Raw genomic sequence first — 18,060 nt, forward strand, 5'->3', positions numbered from 1 at the left:
TATCTCACCATCTTTTATCCTGTTGCAGACCAGTCATCCAAAGGGCTCTGTCTGGGTGTGTGGCAGGAAGCAGCTTCCCTACCCCCCAGGTGGAATATTCCCCACTCCCCAAAATGAGGCACTGCCTCCATCTGGACTTCTGAAAATATCTCAAGAACTGCCTTTGCCATTTCGCTTGGGGGGGGGGGCATGGAGAAGCTGCAGCCATGAGGCTGGTTAGTGTCCCCAAAGCCCTCCCCCTGCCTTTTCATTTACTTTTCCTGCAAATTTTAAGTATCCTTGCCTTCATTTTAAATTTTTATATTATTTTTCAAAATCTGATACTTCAATCGATTTTTTCCGGGAGCAAGAGATGCTGTCAGACACACACACACACACACACACACACACAACCGCCCCCTGCAGTATGAATAAGAAATCTATAGGCAAAGGAGGCCTCTGACTTCCAAGTCTTTGAAAATTAAGCAATATTGTGTAGATGCATTATCTATTTATGTAAAAATAATTTATCTGTACAATTTTCAACCTAACGCACTCCTTAGTGAAGGAGATGAGCCAGTCCTTTGTTGGACAAGTACACAAGTGCAGCTTGAGCAGGGCTGAAGCTCCCAGCTGTTCTGCTCCTCTGGCTGCCATGCTTGGCCTGCCGTTTCTCTAGGGCCCATTCAGCTCCTTGCCATTGGTCTTCATCTTCTTCTTCTTGGGCTTGGCCTTGAGGCAGTCCTCCCCCACCTGGCTCTTCTCTGTAGCAGCCCCTGTTTTTCTTCTTTTGCGTTTCTTGGCTTGCGGGTCAGGGCAGCCACTGGGGGCCATCCCCAGCCCATCCTTCCACTGGACAGAGCTAGCCAAGAAAGCCTTTTCTTGCTCTTCCAGCCGCGCGAGCTTTGCCCTCATCGTGATGCCATGCCGAGCACCCCTGGAGAAGCAGCAAAGGCGAGACATGAGGCCGAGCCCGTCTTGATGTTGCTGACCTAGCCTGGCAACAGCATAGGAGCGGCTGGATTAAGGAAGACTCATTTCCACTGAAGAGCCACAGGGGCAGGGAGATTCAGCCGCCCTCTCCTGCCCCTTCTGGGAACTTCAGTGGGGGCCCTGCAGTAGCCAGGCCAGCATGACAGCCAACACCACTTGGTAAACCCCACCCCCGGCAAGCCCTGGGTCACTAGGACAGAGGCCTGCTCGATCGGTTCAGAGGGTCTGCCTGTACTTGTTGCACCACAACTCATGCAGCACTGCCTGGCACTGGGCCTTCCCCCAAAACCTGTGTCTAGGTCCATCCTCCCCTGCTTGCTCACTTGTGAACTGTTCTTCCCCCACAGGCCTGGAACAGCTCCTGGTCAGTCAGCCTGCAAAAGACAGAAGGGGGGGAGAAACCAACCTGATCAGCATTTGCATGGCTGGGGTGGGACAGGAGCTGGGTTTCTCCAGGCCCCTCCTCAGCCTTACCTGCTTGCTGTGGCAAGGTCCAGTTTCTCCTCCTCCTGCTCTACGGAGGACATGGGGTTCATAGGCTCCTCTGTGCCAGATATCAGGGTAGCTGCCTGCAAGGAGGGCAAATCAGACGAATCTCTGGCACTCTGCCCACTACCCAGGAAAAGCTCCATCCGGAGGGTCTCCCAGGCATCTGTACTCCACCACAGCCCCTGTCACCTTCACAAAGCGGCTGTAGAGCATGTTTCCCTCCTTGGCTCGCCATGGCTTCGTACTGGTGACTGGCCCCTCTCGCTCAGAGGTTTTTCTCACTTGGACCCCATCCTGGGGGAGGAATGAAAGTTCAGAAGTGCGGCTACACCCAAACAAGCCTTTCATGTCCTGTCATTTGTGAAACGGACTGGAGGTTATTTACCTGCAAAGATGATATTGGTGGAAACCCCAAGGACTTTTGTACATATTGGCTTGCTTCACAGAAAAGATAAACTATACACAATGGTCAACAAATGTGATAGCTGTGTTCAATTGCTATGTGTTATGTTCAATTCAATAAATTTATTTTTTCCTCCAGAAAGTGAAGAGGAACTAAACAGCCTCTTGATGCGGGTGAAGAAGGAGAGTGCAAAAGTTGGCTTGAAACTCAACATTAAGAAAACCAAAATCATGGCATCCGGCCCTCTCAATTCCTGGCAAATAGATGGGGAAGAAATGGACGTAGTGACAAGATTTTATTTTCCTGGACTCCAAGATCACCACAGATGGGGACTGCAGCCAAGATATTAAAAGACGCTTGCTCCTGGGGAAGAAAGCTATGGCAAATCTAGACAGCATACTAAAAAGCAGACACATCACCCTGCTATCAAAAGTGTGTATAGTCAAGGCCATGGTTTTCCCAGTTGCAATGTATGGCTGTGAAAGTTGGACCATAAGAAAGGCTGAGCACCAAAGAATTGAGGCCTTTAAACTATGGTGCTGGAGAAGACTCCTGCGAGTCCCCTGGACTGCAAGGTGATCAAACTGGTCAGTCCTAGAGATCAACCCTGACTGCTCTTTAGAAGGCCAGATCCTGAAGTTGAAACTCAAATACTTTGGCCACCTAATGAGAAGGAAGGACTCACTGGAGAAGGGCTTAATGCTGGGAAAGATTGAGGGCAACAGAAGAAAGGGACGACAGAGAACGAGGTGGCTGGATGGAGTCACTGAAGCAATAGGCGTGAGCTTCAATGGACTCCAGAAGATGGTAGAGGACAGGAAGGCCTGGAGGAACATTGTCCATGGGGTCGCGATGGGTCGGACACGACTTCGCAATTAACAACAACATTTTTACCTCAACAACCAAAGCTTGTAGAAAAAGATGTGCTCAGGGAGGGATCCCTGAAGTGTTTTTCCCTGGCTATAGCCTTTTCAACTACCAACAGAAAGAACCGGCATTTTTTTAGTTTATATGACTCTTCTGGCTAGGGAAAGTCCTAGAACAGGAGTCCTCAAGCTATAGCCCGCCTTGTCTTTTTATCCAGGCCGCTGGTCTAGTGCAGCACAGGACTTGTGGGAGGATAGAACGAGCTAAAGCGGCGCAGTGCAGGACTTGCCTTGAGAAAGTCAGCAGGAGCTGCAGGGCTTCTGGGCCCAGATAAAGGCCCCAGGATCGGCACTTCCGGCACACCCAGAAGAGAAAGGAGGAGGAGGGCGGAGAGGGAGGCTATAAAAGCAGGCAGTTTTGGCAGGAGAGTGAGAGAGAGAAAAGACGCAACCTTGGGAAGGGGAGTCAGCTGGAGTTGCACCAAAGAGAGAAGGGAGGGGAGAGCCGAGGAGATAAAACAGGACAGCCGGTAGCTGATCTATAACTTTGTGGCAGCCATCTATGTCGGGTGCGCACACAAGTTGCAGCGAAAAACAGGCAAGAAACGCAACTGAGCAGGAGTCACCCTCCACAAGGAATGAAGAAAGGCACCATCGGCTGGAGGTGACCAGCAATTGGCCCTTGCCCACTTCACACCGGGCTCTGGTGGAGGGGACGCCGTTAGCGGAGTGAGAGTCGGCATCTGCCGCCCAGCCCCCAGCCTGCCCGGTTTCGGCAGGCAGTACTGTGCTCTCCTCTCAAGCCCAGCCAGTGCCCCCTTACCTGCCCAGCGTCTACTGTAATGTTGGCAACAGATGAGTTGAACAGATGGTCCCACCAGTGGAAGGTGAACTCCTTAGCTGAGTCGTGCCCCACCTGGGTAAGGAGGAGGCAGGGTCACAGATCTGGCCTACAAGCTTCAAATGCTCCCAAGTCATTAAGAACTTTCCAAGCTTGGAAGGAATCCTAAAACAAGGAAGTAACTGTCCACCACCCACCTGATTCTCTAGTGTGCCTCCAGTTGGTCCCCACTCATCTAACCGGGAGTCCCATGCTAAACATAGATAATTCTCTGCAGACTTTAAATAAAATCTGGACATGGTCCAATAAGCAAGTGCAAAAGCATTTTATAACTCAAGAATATGAAACTACTGATCCTCAAGGCTGGACTATACTTATTTGGGTAATCCTGGAAGGCAAGAACATGCTTAGGAATAGACAAAGTGGGCCCTGAATGCTACATAGGACAAAAGGCTGGCTTTGCTCAAAAGAGGCAAGGCAACTTCTGGAAAAATGCTTTCAGTTTCACTGTCTCTCTAGGCTGCTTCCACTGCTTGGCTCACAGTCTAACCCTTCCTTACCCCAGCTGTGTTGCATTTCATTTTGACTTTTAGGGCTTCAGCGATCCCATTTTCTTGCTTTCCAAGTCCTTTACCTAAAAGAAAACAAAACATTCCTTCCTCTTTTTCATTAAGAAACATATTGAAGTAAACCTAAGAACAAATTGCAGCATCTCCTTTAAGGAACCAACTCTGAGCATGATTTCTGAGCTAGACCTACAACTGATCATAACTGGGACTGGTATTTCCATTGCTGTGTGAGGCTAGTCATGAACCCAAGCGAGGCAAACTTAAACAGGTGAAGCCCTGCACCTTTTTTCCATCCATGCTTCTTCAACTGCTTCTTTGCAAATGTCAGCCCTTTGCTTGTCGTCACTGCCATCCTCTTCTTTTTCTTCTTCTCCTCTTTCAGGAAATCAGTCTTCATGATTGAATTGGATAAGCACCCAATGAAAATCTCTAGTTCTAAAGGCAGATGAATCCTTATTCTGCCTCCATTATCACCAGCTGTTGGAAAGAGAAACACATCCTGTTAGGGAGAGGCACTCAGTTCTAGAGTTGTAATATGCAGCCACATATGATGGGATCTTAAGCCAGAAAGCCTAAACAACATAAAGTCTCTTTATTCCAAGAACGAAACAGCAAACACCAGGGATTGGACTTTGTTTTAAGAACTGTAAAATATGATGTATCCTTCACTCATATAGAAGCCAGAGGTTGACGGTTCCTGGTTTAAAGAAAAGTTGTCCTGTACAAATCTAGGAGGAAAAGATTTGCATTTTTTCTATCGCCCAGTTCCCAAGCAAAGCAAATGGCAAAAATGAGCCTTGCAGTCTCCCGTTATCGTCTCTCACAGACACAAGCTAGCCCTCCTTTATTTTTTGCTGAACTTAAGGCAGCCTCCGGAGGGAGAGAGAGAGAGTCGGAGACCGAGACCCAAAGGAGGAGAGAACTCAACATCAACATCCGGACAACCCGTGGGGGGTTCTGAGCGTATTTGCAGTTCAGCCGGCATCAACCTGCGATTCTCTCCGCGCTGCTGCCGGAAGAACCCCGCCCGCGTCCTGCGAGGGATGCCAGGCATCCATCCTTCCCAGCCAGCAAGCGGCCTCCGGCGGCGGATGGCAGCTGAAGTCTTGCCCGTCCCTGCCCACCGCTGGCCCCAGCCCGGGCCCGGCGCCCGGCAGCAGCTACCCCGCCTCACCCGCGCTCGGCCGCGCCTCTCCCCGCCGATTGCTCTCCCACTGGGGCTGAGGTTTCCCGGAAGGACGGGCCGGGACTGCGGAACCGCCTTCTGATTGGACTGTCAAAGGGATTCTGCCAAAAACGAGTCTTTGGATTGGCTGAAAGGACTAGAAGATGCGATAGGCCCGAGAGAAACCTTCTCATTGGCCAGACACTCCAGCACGCCCGAAATAAGCTCGCCTATTGGATCCATGTTGTGCGGAGACTTGGCGGGCGGGCGGTCCCTGAGGGATCGCGCGGTTGGAGCCGCAGAAAATGGCTGCCTCGGCTCCAGGGCGCGGCATGGCGGGTAAAGGCTCGCTCGGCCGGTCCTCCCGTCCCTCACGCGGTGGAGTTTGACCCCCGTGCCCTGGTACTTTAAAGCATATGCTATAGTTTCCCCTAAGTCCAGAAAATGTTTACGTTAGTATTTGATCAATCTTTCTGTGTGACAAACTTGCTGCCTTAGGAATGGTTCAGTTGCTTTGTTGTAAGATACATCTTTTCATTTTTGTTTCACTGTTTATTAAAGTGTTTTCATAGTATTTTCATTTTCTTTCATTTAGAAAAAAAAAGAATGATGCTTGTTCGACTTCGGTGTCGTTCCAAATTCCAGCAAGACGAGACATCTGCCAGGAAGTTTCAATAGTCTGATTCTGTTGAATGATACTCTAATTACATTGGAAAGGCAAATAATTTTAGGAATGTTTCGTTGTTATAGTAATGTTGAGGCCAAGCTAGCTGTACCTCAGGCAACCTGAAAAGGTTCTTGTAGGAAGACCAGCTCTGCTACCAGATGAGCCAGGAGCTGTTGATGCCTTGTTAAACTTAATGCTGGTGAGCAACTGGAGAAACAGAACGGCATTTCTGCCCTGCCATCTTTCCTTAGCAACTGGTTGCCATCATGACCTCATTGATGCAGCAAGTTCTCATTCATTTCCATCATATCCACCATAGCTCCAAAACACCCTCCCTGCCATCTTTTGCCCAGGGGCAGCTGCTGCGCCTTTCTCGTCATTTTGGCTGCTCTCTTCCAGCTTTACAACCATCTCCTATTTCTCTGGTAAAGGACAAAACTGCACACCATTCTTCAACAGCAGTCAAACCACAGGGCCATACAAGGGCTTTCCTAGGCAGAAGTTCCTAATGATTCCTGGCATAAAATTACTTGGCAGCCACACCCTGAGCTGACATTTTCATCACCATGATTTCCAAAACCCCATTCCTTTCAATGCACCAAATATGCAATGTTCAGATCCTTTTCAGCTTTATACTGCATAACATTATGGAAGAATTTCAGCAATCTGAATATTCATAAATGTCTTAGCATGAAGTTCCTGAAGATTGCAAGGTATGTAAAGCACAGTAAATGTAGCAGTAAGTGTTTAGCAAGGAAGCAGGATTTAAAGGGAAGTAGTTTTCACATATAGACCAGGGGTGTCAAACTTGCAATGTCACGTGATGTGCCACGACATATCGTGACTTTTTTTCCATTGCTGGAATGGGCTGGGCGTGGTTTCAGCATGACGCATCCAACCCATGAGCCAGCAGTTTGACACCCCTGGTATAGAGTGTCAGAGTTAATTGTAAAAGGAAGAGATTAGAAAGATTGTTAGAGGCAGTGGAAAGTTTTGTTGTGCAGCACAAGTCTGACCCACTTATTTTTGTCTTTGCGGTTTCTCTGTAATTGACTACATTCTCACACATTTATGGTTTCTTGTTGCTTAATTATAAATTCAGCATTTTGTATTTTGTTTCATATTTTGTCCCAAATTGTGGGTGCTCAATCACTGGAGTTTTTCAGGAAGAGATTGGACAACCGTTTGTCTGGAATGATATAGGGTCTTCTGCTTGAACAGGGGGTTGGACTAGAAGACCTCCAAGGTCCTTTCTAACTCTGTTATCCTGCATTCTGTGTCCCTTGTTTTCAAAGTCCTGCCCATGGAGTGTTACTAAAGATGTCCACATGTTCTGGTGTTGCAAACTCATAATAAATCTTGGAGACCAAAGGACTATCATGTTCTGCTTGAACAAACAGAGCAAAGCTCAACTTGAGAAATCACAAATTAGATGAACATTCTCAATTTCTGTTTTATGGATTTTTCTTTTATAAGATCAACCCTTTGGCTTTTGGCTGGAATGTATGTCTAGTGTAATGAAGAGAAGGACTAAGGGTGACATAGTAACTGTTCCATCAACTGATGCGAGCAAGCTGGTTCCCTGAATCAACTGCCCATCGGTTGAAGGAACAGCTGTTCCTTCACTAGGAGCAAGCGCAGGAGATTAAATCAAGCCAATTTTGGTCTTGCTTCATCCCCTCCCAGCCTTTTGAGCTTTTTCTCCCTTCTTGGTTTCCAGTAATGTGGGAGGGACAACAGGACCAAGTCAGAAACATGATACAGAAATAGAAAATGCAGCCTGCCTTCTTTGAAATTTAACACTCAGAGGTTGAAGGTTGCAGTATTTCTGTTTATAAACTCCCACTTGCCCTTCTGCTGGTATTTCAGGCTCTGAGCACTAACCAGAAATGAAGCTGGTCTGGTGGCTATCCCTCCTGGTCTTTTGGGACCCATCTCTGGCAGATAGAGGTAAGATTGAAAAAAATTGATCCTCTTGCAAGGACCAAAAATGGAGAAAAACCTGTCATGCCAGTAAAATCTGTCTTTGAGGCATTGATTTTGAGAACTTAATCCTGTTTTTGTCAATGTGCAGCCCTTGATGAAAAATGTAGACTTGCATAGAAGAGCATCTGCCTGATTAAAGTTTTTAATATTAGAATAGAATAAGAATAATAAGAATTAGGATAGAACTAGAACAGAATGGAATAGAATAGAGCTGGAAGGGACCTTGGAGATCTTCTAGTCCAGCCTCCCGCTCAAGCAGGAGCACTTATACCATTTCAGACAAGTGACTTTCTAGCCTCTTCTTAAAAGTGCCTTTTCCTTGCACAGGGGAAACTCCTGGCCCTCCCCGGGTCCTCACCCCAAACGGAGAAATCCAAGGGCAGCGGATCAGAGTGAGAGGAGCTGAAAGAGAGGTGGAGGTTTTCCTTGGAATTCCCTACGCAAAACCCCCTGTTGGGTCTTTGCGGTTTTCCCCTCCGCAGCCGGCAGAACCCTGGACTGGTCTCAGAGATGCAACCTCTTATCCGCCCATGTAAGTCAAATACATTTTGCCAGGCCAGATATGGTGCTTCCCTCTTGGCGTCTGATCACAAAGGGAGGACTGATAATCATCTAGAAAGGACTTTGGCTCTTAGGTCATCATCAGGAAGGATTGCCAAAGAATTGTAGGGGGGAAAGAGTGCCCTCTCCGTTTTCTTCATGAAACTTGAATTTCCTGAATGGCAAGTTGAGGGAGGGGATATGGTTGCACAGAAGTTTTCCAATCCCCACCTTTTCTTGTCTTCTGAACACCTTTACGAAACATGTTAAATCAAGTGGATTCTTTCAACACCATTCCCCCTTTTTATTCTTATTTTTATTCCACGGACGATGAGCCAACAACATTCCCTTTGTCCCCACCCATAGACGTGATAACTAGGCAACTTTTTCAGCAGCGATCTTCCCGCACATCCATTTGTATTTGTGGCTGGCGGTTTGAGCAAAATCCTTTCTTGCAAAGGATCCCCTTTTCCAAACATGTCAACTGTCTTTTCAGAAAAGAAAAACAATAACAAAAAACCAAATCAGGGCTGAAAGAAGAGCAGACAGAAGGGAAATTTCTAAGCTCCTTGGTTTTTTTTCCAAGAAAGGAGTACATTGAAATTATTTCAGAAGCAGAAAAGCTTAGACAGGGGTCCCCCAACTCTGAGCCATGGCCCTGTACTGGGTTGCGGCCCATTTGGAACTGGGCCACATGAGTGGCAGGTGAGAGACGCTGCTCCATTTGAGCAAGCGGGCACAGAAGGCTGGAAAATTTGGGGACCCTTGACTTAGATGATGACTCAAGTCCTCTTAGGCAACCGCAGACCCCCAACTCTCTTGGTAGTTCAGATCCTGAAGGCCCTTCTGCTTGGTCTCTACAAGGTGCCTGCAGGATCCGCTGGTGGGACAAGCTCTCTCGGATGCCTTGGCTAACACAGAGCGAAGGGTCTCTTTGCGCATCAGCGAAGACTGTTTGTACCTGAACATCTACGTGCCCGCCCAGGCTGATAAGGCAGAGCAGTTAACGGTAAGCAACTTTCTTGTTTCTAGGTTTGATTTGGCCCCACAGCCTAAGGTGAAATCAAGTAGCATTCAATACTGTTTATTGATATTGCATCTAAATCTACTTTTATTCCATTTTATACAATAAATATCTCAATTGTCTGCATATGCAGAAGGGGCTTCTAAGTCACTTCTCACCTTACAGAGAGTCACTTCCATTGCCCTGTTGCATTTTGCTTCCAGGTGATGGTCTGGATCCATGGTGGAGGACTACTGCTGGGTGCAGGGTCCACATACGATGGGTCTGTTTTGTCTGCTTACGAAAATGTGGTGGTGGTGGTGATCCAATACCGCTTGGGCATTCTCGGGTTTTACAGGTAAGCTGATATAGTCATTTTCATCTTCAACTGGATGATAGCTCACCCCTCTCATCTTTGTTTTAATGCTATCTTTCCTCTAAAGAGTTTAAGGCTCAGGGAAATAAAAGTCCGGGTGGATATTTAAACTATGTGCATGATAAGTGTACATAATAGAGAGCAAACCCTGGGGATTGATTGATTGATTGATTGATTGATTGATTATGTGCCATCAAATTGGTGTCAACTCATAGCAACTACATAGGTTTTCTCCAGGAGGATTCATTCTCCGTCTGGTCCTGAAGGCCTTTCAGTGGCGGCTCCACTGCCTTTGATCAAAGCTTGTATCCCCTTGTTGCTGGTTGTCTTCTTCTCCTTACTCAAAACTATAAACATCTTCTCAGAGCTGGATCACGTGTGTGTGATTGTTTCAGCCTGGACCTTTCTGCCTTGCATGAGAACTCCAGATGGTTCCTTCCTTTCCTATGTGCTCAAGGTTGCATTTGCCAAGAGTATTGTGTGCCAATCGATGCCATACAGTAGATCGGCTGAGGCTGCCTTGATTCTAAGCCATCTTAAGGAAGTCTTGTCCAGACGGTGGCCTTGCAAGTATTCAGATGGAGCTGCAAGTGGCCATATGCTCTTGCCGGGAAATTTGCTGCTGCTGGGTTCTCCCCCTTTTCCATCCCAGGAAAGCAAGGGTTGGAGAGTCGGGAGTTTAAGCAAGTTCCCCAAAAAGGAAGTTAATGGCTGGCTCCAATCTTTGTTATGTAATTGTTTGCATACGTTAAAGTAGAAGGATTCTAATAATATGCCAAACTTCCAGCCTTTCATAAACCTGGAGTGAAGAAGGCTAAACATTACACCAAACGCAGCATAATGACTGACTGGTATTCAGAAGCTCATGTTGGGCATAGTCCCATCCAGCTATATTTTTAATGGTGCTCCTTACAGTTTTTTAACTTTGACAGGGCCCCAAACTGGAAAGCCTGGCCTGTGCCTCCCCTAGTGTAAAATGGGGGCCCTGAAGTGGCTAAATTGGCCAGGGAGCCTATTTTGCTTACCCAAAGCTCCGTTCCTCCATTCTACCCTGGGAGAGCTCCCATGCTTTGTACCTGAAGAGAAGGTGTTGGGGGCTTGTTTATTATTATCACCCTCGGGCCTCTTGGAATCCTTTCCTCCCCTGAAAAGTGGGCTGCATCTGCACATGAGCACCTATTGATACAAGTTGGATCCAGAGAGGCCAATCTGGCATGGTAAGTTCCTGAGTGCTAGCTGAGCTATTGACTGTAAACCTCTGACCCAGATTTGCCCGTGTTTTAGCCCTGCAGAGCAGGTAAAGGGTATGTTTACTCATACTGTGAATGTTTGAAGGCCAAAAGGGAGAATGGTCTGGCTGCAGAATGCCTGGATCTCCTCTGCATCCATAATTCCTTGCTTCTCCTTCTCCCCCAGCACTGGAGATGAGCATGCTCGAGGGAACTGGGGCCTGCTGGATCAAGTGGCAGCTCTGCAGTGGATCCAGGAGAACATTGCAAATTTTGGGGGTAATCCAGGATCAGTTACCATATTTGGGAATTCAGCAGGTGGATTCAGCTCTTCTGCCCATGTAAGTTCATGTCCTATTTCACTTCTAGTAATTCCCATAATTTTTGGCCTATCTGTAATGGCTTGAGACAAGGTTACTGTCAGATCTGCCACAAAAGTCTAAATAGGAACGATCCTTGGCTCCCTTTGTTGAGAAAGATATAGTTTTATTAGCCATCAAGTGAATGGCAGTATTGCAAGGTCAGAACTGAAAATCCCCGAGTTCTACATTTCCCTCCCTTAAGAGTCTCTCGTTGCTCTCTCCAGTGCCACCAATCCGGTTCAGGCAGGATGTTTTCCCAACAGGTCAGTCCAGGTGTAGTTTGGTATGCGGCCCCTCCTCCTTCCAGCTGGGTTACCTTGAGGCAGCATCTTGGGGAGATACAGCACTTACTTTCCTTTCCCCAAGCATTTGCCCCCATCGTTCCCCCCCTACCCACGGTTCATGGCAGTCTGTCACCGCATAGCAGTGGAGCACAAGCAAGCCTAAGGTGGCAACTGACAGTTGTAAATTATTATGTATTGTATAACGACTTCTTGCTTGTATTAACAATAGGAATTCAATGCAGCAATGCTAAGAGAATAATTTAAAATGCAACTTTTCGTAGATTAACAAAGCATGAATGTAAGGACCTACCTCAGCTAAGCCACCCAAGAAAGCAAAACTCTTGAAACAGGCATTGTCTCAAAAGGAAACTGTTATTAGGGGCTAGTGACAGCAGGGAATCAAGGCGAGATCTGAGAGAAAAACCCAGGAAGCATTATATTAAAAGTAGCATTCAATACTCCTCCCCCCAGAGTCCCAGTGTTCATTTGAATCCCAGCCAATCCACAGGTGGCATCATGTTTTGGTAACTGTGGGCTCCTCAAGGTCTTTCTCACTTTTGCTCTAAGCACAAACCGTCTATCAGATAAGGGTGAGACATTCCATGCCCTGGGGAGGGGGGAGGAGGGAGAAGGGCAACAAGGCAGACAGTGCAAAGCTTTCCCAAAAGCTCCCCCCTCCCAACAAAATGGCAGGCCACATAGGAAAGCTACAAATATTAAAATAAAATTAAAAGACAGTTTCTTTGGGGACCTGACATGAATGAATTGTAAAGACTTTAAAAAGTAATGTGTGAATGAGTGACTTTGGCATTGCAGGGCTTTTTGTACAGTTAACACTTGAAGCAAATTGATTTGATAACCTTTTGCCAAATACAATCAGGGCAATATCAGTACAATTATTGGGTGATGCAATGGATTGATTGAAAAAAGTGGCTCTTGCTTTCCTCCCTGGCCAGGTGTTATCCCCTCTGTCCAAAGGTTTGTTCCACAAAGCGATTTCGGAAAGTGGTGTTGCCATAATGAACTTGCTGTTCGATGCCCATCCAGAAAAGCTGGCTAAGGTGAGGTTTGGAAGAGCAAGGCAGTAATTGCTCTGGATCTGGGAATCTTTTCTCCGAGGGAAGATGAAAAGAAGAAGGAGACATGTAGGAGAAGGGGGTTCCCCTGGCCTCCCGAGGTTTTTCTGGAGCAAAGCAGCTGGGGTACCCTAGCTGTTCCCTAGGGCCACTGGAGAGTTGGAGAGGCAATATGTGTGCCTGCTCCATTACATGTCCATTAGTGTCTGATATCATCTTCAGCCAGATGTTTCTAAACACCTGCAGAATTATTTGTTTCAAGCTTACTGTTGGAATACAGATAAATTGAAGCATGCTTTTAAATCATTTTACTTTATTGGCTTTGAGCCCAGTTCAGATAGGCAGCCAGAACAGCCTTCCTCCCTCTTCCTTAAAAGACATCCGGCACCTTCAATGTTCCAAACGCTGGATGAGGAACTATTGCAGGATGACCTGCTTCTTATTATTAAAACTGAATTGTTGGTCTGGATTGCAGAAAATTGCTGAATCCATTAGCTGTCCTACATCCAGTTCCGCTGAGATGGTTCGTTGCCTCAGGGGGAAAACAGAGAGTGATATCTTATTGGCTACCCTGAAGATGGTAAGGAGGCCCCTGCTATACACTGTGGTCCTTTATAGAGAGGAGGAGTGAGGGGTTGGTCCTCATCTTGTCAAACTATGAGCTGGTCTGCCGGTGTGGCCAGCTGTCACAATGGTGCTGTAGAAGCCCCACTCGTCTCCTGTGTATGCTCTGTGAAGCTGCCATCACACACCAGGGGCACCAAGATGGCCTTGCGAAAAGACCCCTTTCCCTTCTTCTGCTGATCACCTCAAGCAGGTCCTGCAGGCTTCACAGAGGGGCTCCTGACAGCACCCGCCGCCTCTGAATGAAGACCCAGCTAGGTGGCAGAAGACCCAGCAGACCTCATTGCTGCCCATTTCTTTATCAAGGACAGTTTGGGGGGGGGTGTTCCATGGCTGTGGCTGTTGTGGTGCTGGTGGGGGCGGGGGCAGTGGAATTAGGTTCAAAATCATTTCATGTCATTCAGTCAATTGAGAATCATACTTTTTCTAGATTACGTATAAAGAGCAGTGATCATAAAGTGTAGACAGAGGAGGCGCTCCTATTATTTCCCACAAGGCTGATGCAGGATCTTCCTCTGGAGCTCTTCACCCTCCACTGACCTGCTTCCTATTGTGTTTGCAGGATTTTACCCGGCTGCATCTGGGTGGAGAAGAACAGGTGAGTCGAGCACTTGCTTCACCGAAGGGAGGCCGGAAGCAACGGGATGATAGACCTCCTCCATCAAGAAGATGCTCCCAGCAAATCTAAAGTAGACCAAACCTAGAAATCTCCTTTTCACCAGAACGGGAGAAATGCGGAAATGCTTTTCAGGAAATCAGCTGTGGGGAGGCGACTGAATAACAACATTGATAGTGTATATTCTTCCCACATCCAGGGGAGCTTTTTCTATAGCAGGAGCTACTCTCCCTTGCAGGACCAGCCCCATTCCGCCTGGCCAAATAGGGCAGAGTCAAGCGGATGCGGGCATCTCCCTATTCAGGAGAGGCTCAGATGTTGGCCAGCTTCTTCCGTCCAGTGAGAAGCAGAGGAGTTTTCTCCGTGGATTTGCCAAATTTCCCTCTGCCTTTCTTGCCTCGTGGTGTCGCCGAGCAACCTTTGCTTCCAAGGCTGTGGCCAAACTGGTGCTTTGTTTCAGGCCCCCTTTGAAGATCTAAGCCTCTTTTGGGGAGTGTCCAGATCAGGAGTGCCTGCAGGGCCTGGTGAAAAAGGTCAATAGAATTGCTGTCTGGTCTTAACATGCCTGACACATCTGGACTTTTGTGACCACCCCCTTCACATGCTCCCACACCTCCCCTAAATTCTGCCCAGTCTAGCAATCCAGAGAAGCATCAACTCTCCCAGCTGCATCTCCTCAAGCAAAGCTAGAAGAGTGGTGGTGATGTCCCCCCCCTTTTCCGGGGAATCCCAGGGTGCCAATGAAATCAAACTCCATCAAACCAGTTACAACATTTTAAAACTGTCATTGTATACAGAAATTAATAATCTCCCATTTCTACTGACCATAACTTAGGAGGGGTTTATTGTGTTTTCCTTGAAAATAATATTTTAAAAGATGTTAAACTGATCTCTTTTTTCTCTCCAGCATGTTATCCTTTTCCCTGCAGTCGTTGATGGTCAATTTTTTCCGAAGAGTCCCAGGAAGCTCTTAGCAGAAAAAAACTTCCATAATGTTCCATGCATCCTTGGGGTCAATAAAGATGAATTTGGGTGGATTATTCCTCAGGTGGGCTTTTTCCCTTTGTTGATGAAGGTCTGCCGCCGCCTTTTTAAGTCTGCCCTCCTGACTGCGCTCAAAATTAACCATTTGGTTTTACTCTGTCTAGCTTCTCCAGTTCCCAGACTTCACGAAGGGGCTTGACAAAGACACTGTGAACCTTCTGCTACGCATCACAGAGCAACTCACAGTAAGAGGACTTTCTCTGTATGGCTGAATTCATCACCAGCCTCAGACATGCCTGCTTTCTCTCGGATTCCCCTGGAATTCAGCCCTGGGGGCAACAGATTTTGAGGGGCTTTGTGCCCAACCATGCTAGGAGAGGAGCAGCTCCTGAGGACTTCTAGCCTGGGGAGCAGGGAGGGAGCCAGGCCCATTAGGGAAAGACGGGAACAGGGGATGAATTTGGTCCTTGTCTAGTTTTCTTTACTTCTCTTGGTTTTACAGAACGCTGACAAAAGCCATTCTCTAGACAGCTGTGCTTTCCAGGAAGCTGTCCTTGGAAACCTGAAAGCCAGTGTGGCTGCAATATTGATGGCCCACCTTTCTTTGGCTGTTGCAGAGAGTTGCTGCTCAGGATCTTCCCCTGGTTGCCGATGAATATCTCCAGGATCTCCAGGACCCGCTACAGCTCAGAGAACAACTCCTGGCTTTATTGAGTGATGCCGTGTTCACTGCTCCAGCCATTCTGACTGCCAGGCACCACCGAGGTCAGTTGCTACTGGAACCGGATGGGTTGGAGCAGCCTTAGCGCACTCGGGGCGAAGGTCCCCTCTTTGAAGGAATCCCTCCGTCCCTCCAGCTGGCCAGTTGCAAAGTCACAAGAACCGGCCGGCAGCAACATTTCCTAGGTAGTCCTTGACTTGCAATCACAGTTGGTGCTGGAATTTCCCTTGTAAGTTGGTGCAGTCGTAAAGTGAGTCTTCATGTTACCGGACCCAATTTTATGACCATTTTTACTGTGGTCGTTATGCAAACCCAGCTTCCCCAGCTGACCTTGCTTGCCAGAAGCCAGCCGTAAAGGTCGCTAGTCCTGATCATTGAATTGCAAGATGCCCTGAACGGTTGTAGATGCGAGTGTGTTGCCAAGGACCCACATGGCCGCAGGGGTGGCACAACGGTCAGAAGTGCAAAGACAAGCCATGTTTTCCAAGGCCATCGTAACTTAGAACCATCATTAAGTGAACAGTTGTAAGTTGACTGCCTGTAGCTTGCCTGGGACCATCTGCAGGTTTCCAGCAGAGAGATCGTCATTTCTGCCTGAGCTAATAGCATTGGGGAAATAACAAACATTTTTAAAATGCTAGCGATGTTCTCAAAACAACAACTCAAAGGTATGCTATAGTTTGGGTGGAGAGAGGGAAGGGGAGGGGCTCTCTTCTCCAATACTGGCCTAAAATGCACCGTTGCCATGGCCCAGGCCTGCATCTCATAGCTATTCTGAAGCTGTGCAGAGAGGATAAAACAAAACCTCTGGAGAGGCTTTTGGAATTTGCTGCCCTCCAATTTTCTGGCAGTTGTTTGCCAGCAGGAAACCATTCCCCAAAATGCACAGATACAGAAGGGCAAAGCAGGGGCTCTAACCCAACCATTTCTGTCCATAGGCTCCCTGCATCCACACTGTCTCTCTACCTGCAGCCTCATTCCCCATCACCCAGAATGGCATTTCTGAGGATTGGCGAGAATGCTTGGCTGTTGTGGAGCAAATCCTGGAGAATAAGAGATGGTATCTCTGTGCCGCGTTCTTGTCTTTCAGACGCTGGCTATCCGGTCTATGTTTATGAATTGCAGCATCGCTTGAGGGCACAAGGCAGCCTTAGGCCAGACTTTTCTAAAGTGGACCATGGGGATGAAATAGCCTTTGTCTTGGGAAAGCCCTTCTTCACAGGTGAGTCTGGAGCACTCCAGGAATTAAGCACTGGCCCAACCTGAATGCGGTGGGCACATTCCTGCTGAAAGGCCACCACGTTTTGTGGGTTCTCAGCACCGACTCCTGGCAACAAGTTGCATTTTACTGAGATTCTCAAGGTGTTGATATAACTCCTGGATTTTATTTTTTATCTTTTAAACAATCCAAATCTGTAATTCTTTTGCTGACACCATCCTTATATTCCTGCCTGCAGACAGTGCAACAGAAGAAGATACAGTGCTCAGCAGAGTGGTTATGAAATACTGGGCTAATTTTGCTCGCGGTGGGTAAGTCAGAGGGTTTGCACATGTCCATAAATTTACTACTCAGGTAAACTCTGCAACTGGTGTAAGTTGGGACAATAGCTAGGAAGAGTGTCCCCCTCCAAACTCTCCTAGAGGAGACCCATCACCTCCCAGGTCACCAGAGTTCCCAGACTTCAGCAGTGAGGCTGGTCGTATAGAGGTTGTTAGCTGGGGAGAAAAGTGTGCAGTACGTTTCCAGCAGATGCCTCTGAGAAATTTTTCAGGTGTTTCTAGAATATTTCATTATTGTTTGAAAAAACGATAAAGCTCTATTTGTGAAAGTGAGGAAGAGATTATCTTGGTGATCCTGAGAGAAAAAAACTTCCCACCTTTGCTATTTATCCAAATGCAGATTTAACAGTCCAAACCGATTCCATGAACTAACTGGCCATTTGCAATGGTTTCTAGGAACCCTAACGGAGCTGGCTTGGTGACCTGGCCCAGATACGACTTGAGTGAGCCGTATCTGGAAATAGGCATAAAGCAACAGGTGGCAAGAAAACTGAAAGAGAAAGCTGTCGGTTTCTGGACCAAGATCCTGCCCGAAAAGGTGGCCGAAGAGAAAGGACATGCTGAGCTATAACCTCTTCACTCGCACGGGGACCTCAGAATTTGGATCAATGGAAACTATTCCTTAGACGGGCCCTCACCCCTCGGTTGCAAGTCTGGTCCTCTCCCTTCACCTGGGCAAGTGTTCGCTGGCCTCCAAGGGCCAGCAGGCCATAGGGCCACAGGGTTC

General features: G+C 47.5%; 2 protein-coding genes across 8 annotated transcripts; one reads left to right on the forward strand and one right to left on the reverse strand.

Moving 5' to 3' along the window:
- Positions 1-473: 473 nt before the first annotated feature.
- Positions 474-5,431, reverse strand: GPATCH4 (G-patch domain containing 4). Of its 4 annotated transcripts, none has more exons than XM_039353621.1 (8): positions 5,315-5,431; positions 4,423-4,617; positions 4,132-4,205; positions 3,554-3,646; positions 1,651-1,755; positions 1,447-1,541; positions 1,296-1,346; positions 474-916 (listed from the first exon to the last, which is right to left on the reverse strand). In XM_039353621.1, exons 2-8 carry the CDS (start codon positions 4,535-4,537, stop codon positions 655-657), a joined length of 795 nt encoding a protein of 264 aa, XP_039209555.1. In that variant the 5' UTR covers positions 4,538-4,617; positions 5,315-5,431; the 3' UTR covers positions 474-654. The 4 variants fall into 4 exon arrangements, with proteins under 4 accessions (XP_039209555.1, XP_039209559.1, XP_039209556.1 ...); XM_039353625.1 differs by lacking the exon at positions 5,315-5,431 and adding an exon at positions 5,130-5,296; XM_039353622.1 differs by lacking the exon at positions 5,315-5,431 and adding an exon at positions 5,069-5,091.
- Positions 5,432-5,561: 130 nt separating this feature from the next.
- Positions 5,562-17,985, forward strand: LOC120312631 (fatty acyl-CoA hydrolase precursor, medium chain-like). Of its 4 annotated transcripts, none has more exons than XM_039353617.1 (16): positions 5,562-5,707; positions 5,901-6,685; positions 7,842-7,922; positions 8,286-8,490; positions 9,363-9,507; positions 9,726-9,859; positions 11,294-11,447; positions 12,709-12,813; positions 13,304-13,408; positions 14,015-14,050; positions 14,976-15,116; positions 15,217-15,297; positions 15,670-15,817; positions 16,864-16,995; positions 17,231-17,303; positions 17,730-17,985. In XM_039353617.1, exons 3-16 carry the CDS (start codon positions 7,862-7,864, stop codon positions 17,902-17,904), a joined length of 1,695 nt encoding a protein of 564 aa, XP_039209551.1. In that variant the 5' UTR covers positions 5,562-5,707; positions 5,901-6,685; positions 7,842-7,861; the 3' UTR covers positions 17,905-17,985. The 4 variants fall into 4 exon arrangements, with proteins under 4 accessions (XP_039209551.1, XP_039209552.1, XP_039209553.1 ...); XM_039353618.1 differs by having other exon boundaries at positions 5,901-6,171; XM_039353619.1 differs by lacking the exon at positions 7,842-7,922.
- Positions 17,986-18,060: the final 75 nt, after the last annotated feature.

The sequence above is a fragment of the Crotalus tigris genome, unplaced genomic scaffold, assembly GCF_016545835.1.
Source record: "Crotalus tigris isolate CLP2741 ecotype Arizona unplaced genomic scaffold, ASM1654583v1 scf7180000018525.42219311030:4301911, whole genome shotgun sequence".
NCBI classification, from domain to species: Eukaryota; Metazoa; Chordata; class Lepidosauria; order Squamata; family Viperidae; genus Crotalus; species Crotalus tigris.